Source organism: Pteropus vampyrus, unplaced genomic scaffold, assembly GCF_000151845.1.
Source record: "Pteropus vampyrus isolate Shadow unplaced genomic scaffold, Pvam_2.0 Scaffold2, whole genome shotgun sequence".
Lineage (NCBI taxonomy): Eukaryota > Metazoa > Chordata > Mammalia > Chiroptera > Pteropodidae > Pteropus > Pteropus vampyrus.
The window spans coordinates 27,466,849-27,470,781 of record NW_011888783.1 but is presented as its reverse complement, the minus strand read 5'-3'; the positions used below and the strand labels follow the sequence as shown (position 1 = coordinate 27,470,781).

General features: G+C 30.2%; 1 protein-coding gene across 21 annotated transcripts in view; it reads right to left on the bottom strand.

Moving 5' to 3' along the window:
* The window catches only part of BAZ2B (bromodomain adjacent to zinc finger domain 2B), a 292,747-nt gene that overhangs the window by 103,240 nt on the left and 185,574 nt on the right, over positions 1-3,933 (bottom strand). For 16 of the 21 annotated variants that reach the window (XM_011358820.2, XM_011358863.2, XM_011358829.2 and 13 more), the window contains exon 6: positions 3,589-3,777. The exons of the other annotated variants lie outside the window; for them this stretch is intronic. In XM_011358820.2, coding sequence (XP_011357122.1) covers positions 3,589-3,777 — 189 coding nt within the window. The remainder of the gene's footprint in view (positions 1-3,588; positions 3,778-3,933) is intronic. 21 annotated transcript variants of the gene reach the window in all.

Below are 3,933 nucleotides of genomic sequence, written 5' to 3'. Positions count from 1 at the left end.
CCCTTAAAGTTAATGAAAAAAGCTTGATTTTTAATTATACTTTTCAGACAACAATGATTGTTTTATCAATGTAAAATGACTAAACAGTAGAAAAACCATCAAATGCAATTTAGATATTCGAACAATGGCTCTCAGTTAAAACTTTTAGAAAAGAAAAGGAGAGAAGCCAAATTTTATGGAATACATTTTTTTTTCGAGGGAGGGTGAAGATTAAGACAAGATTGAAAAATAATCCAAAAGAAAGTCTTGTATTGCCCCATCTAAAATCTCAGAAATAATCTTTTCCAACTGGCTAACCTACTAGATCATCAAATCAGTTATTACCTTTGAGGCTCATCTTCCAAGGAGATATGCTACATTTTTCATTGATTGTAACAACCATAAGGAAATTAGAGAAAAAAAAACCCCAATAATATAGCATGAGAAAAATTCAATATTGTCAGTATACTGTATTACACGATCTTTCAGCTTTTCTAGCAATATCACTCTCCATTAAAAATAAGATGTAAAGTGATGTGTACCTTCATTATCTAATGGCAAAAATCTGGTTTTTTAAAAAAGTGAAATGCCATTTTGAAAGGTCTAAAAGAACAGTTAGCAGAAAACTATAAAAGCTATTCTTCTGCACTGCAGGAAGGTGCTGCTAGTGAAATGACACCGATGTATATTCGGCAGTGCCTGAATGATGAGAACTCAACCAAGAATAACTACACAAAAGCATTAATCATTCATCCACTGTTCAGATGAAAGAAGTGTATTCAAATAGAAAGAATACACTTCTTTGGGCTTATATCAGCAAAGCTGGAATCTACTGCTATTCATATGTTTGAAAACTAGGTGCTACATAGCTAACAAAAAGGGACTCAGGTTTTCCAAAGATATTTATATTATTCAATACAGCCTATAATTAAAGCATTACAGTTGAATGTATAGACTTTGTAAACAACCAACAACTTGGTAAGGTAATCAAAGTGTAGTTAAGATTAAATATTTTAGACATAAACTCAGAAAAAAACATAAAAATGTACTTCAGAATGTCAGTGATAAATAAGTACATAATAGGGACTAGAAAAAAACAATTGGCAAATGTGTATAATAAACAAGTTGATGTCTCAAGTAATATAAACAAGTTAATAAGATTAATCAAATAAAAAGATAAAAATAGTAGGGCTTCTGACTACGAACTTTATAAATGTCTAATATTCCATAGGAAATAATACATTTTAAAGAGAGCTTATTTATCTTGTAAATAGAAGAAAATTTTTAAAAATTTAGTCACTCACAAACTAGCTTGTCATCACGTGATATATACAAAATAAAGATTACATAAACCAGCACATTATGAATTGCTAAATGTATTCAAAGAAGGTAACAGCACAGGAGCAACATTAGTCATATTCAACTGAAAGATCATAATATTTCAGAGGTTATACTGAATCTCAATTTGAACCTTAAAGATATAGCAGAATTTCTAATTCTTTCATACTTCACAAAATACATGGTAATATAATAAAAAATATGACCATTGTATATATTTTTAAAGCAATTATCATGAAATACCATTTCAACATAAAATAAAAATAATTTTATTATACTAATATCCATTAAATGAATTTGCATGTTTTGATTTAATCATCTAAAATGCAGACTAATTTAGAAATGCATAAAATTTGAAAACAAATTATTCCTCATTCAAAATTCCTAGTAATTTCTTCCTTGTGTGTCTTCATTTATTTATTAGGTGATTTTTAAAATCTGGCATTATGGTTACCCTTTTGAATAAAGCCAACTACAGAGAATTTAAATATAAGTTATTATACCAAATCTACAATTTAAACAAGTGAGTCCTCTTAAACTAGGCATGATCACTGTTCATTTGGCAAAAAAGTATGCTTCTATAGGCATACTTTTACCACGAAAGACTCTGTCTTGTAATTGTTTGTTTATCTATCTCCTAATAACTGTAAGCAGCAAAACATATACCGTGTTTCTCAGTGCCTGGCTTAGTGCACAGCACACAGTAAATGCTCCAAGAACTTAGTACAATAAATGAATGAGTGAATAGTTTATGTAGGCTAGAGGAATTATTAATTTTTTTTCTATATAGTAGAAGCACCAACATTATTGAAGTCCAGATGAGTAATTCTTTATATTTGTTAACCATCATTCCAGTGCAGAAGGTAATTATACAGTAATTACAATGTGGTTAAGAAATGCTCAAAAGTGATACTATAATAAACTATGATAAAAAAAAAAAATTTTTAAGATACCAGTAACTATCTATATTACCTATTTTGATTTTCAATCAGCAATCTTATATTTCAGCAAATAGCTATTAAATGCTCATCTTGCTACGTGACCATGCTAGAAACTGATTGAATTAAATTGTTATTAGTATTTTTAAAGCAAATTTTAAGGCTTAATTGAAGATTTTTATTTAAATTTTCTAGTCATACTATCCCTCCCTGCTGTCCCCTCTCTTCTAGACAACTGAATTAAATAATATGACTCAAGAAATAGTACTTGAAATATATATTTAACCATCTTTCCATTATATATACATGCATATAAGCACTTGGCAATTTATTACCCATTCAAGTGGGCAAGAGAAAATAATAATGATAGTTACCAACTATGCACTAATTATTTGTGTCAAACACTGCATTCAGCATTAAACATGGCATATCCCCTTTAATCTTCATAAGAACTCTAAGAGGCTGGTACTATTATTATTGTCCTCATTTTTCAGATAACAAAACTGAGGCTGAGAGGTCAGATTACTTGTTCAAGGTCACACAGCTAAAACATAGCAAAGCCAGATTTAAATTCAGGTTTGTGTCTAGAATTATGCTCTAATTTTTAAACATCCCTTAATAAAATTTATTAAAGTAAAATTAATCACTGGAAACACTTAAAGTTTAGACTTTCAGAATAATATAAAAGGACAAATTTTAGCATATTTGTTTAAATCAAGTTTTAACTGGTGAACTTCTGAATTCTCATAATCTGTAGAACTAGGGATTATTCTGGTCTTCCTGCCATGTAAGTTATGCAAGTTGTTTTGACTGAATATGGAAAAATATTGAAATTTCAAAACCAAGCTCATCTTCCTTACAAATTGCAGAGAAGTCAGCACTCAAAATAAAAGTATAGAGATATTCATTATAAGAACTGGACTTTAGTTTTCTAGTATTAAGTAACTTTTAAAAAAATTAAATAAAGATGAAAGAAATTTATCAAGCTCTACACTTAAAATATGTACACTTTTCTGCATATTATACTTCAATAAAATGCACAAGAAAAACTTGACCTAATTATTCACTTTTGTTGCAGATGCCTTTTTCTCTATATAAACACAAGTACTTAACTAATTGCATTGCCACCAAGCACACATAGTGTGTGTGTGTGTGTGTGTGTGTGTGTGTGTCTGTTCGCACATAATAAATAGGATTGAGCAAATTTTTGCACAGGAGTTTTAATACAGCAGACATTAGATTGTTCTTTATGTTAATTTAATAAACAAATTACTGCTTGAACATTTTCAAGCTTTCCTTCTTTCCTTGAACACTGTTTGTAAGAGATGTTTACCTGGAAAAGACGCTAGTTGGGGATGTGCGGCTAAGGCTGTGGGTGTACCAAGTGTCCCCAAACCACCAAATTCTGAATGCCCTGAGCTGGCTGAATGTAGACCAAAGACTGGGTGGCTGACCATTGGGAAGGCACTCGACACTGTGGACAGGTTAAACGGTTGATCCCCAGCTGCTCTGAATAAATGTCCTGGGAGGGAAAAGAACACACTTAAAGTTGATTTCAGAATCTGATTTCAGTATTCATAAGTTAGTTATGATTTCATAACTATTAAATTTTTATTTTACATTTTTTTCTTTCATATTTCTATTCTTCAAACCCTACAGAATAAGATATTTATAGGAA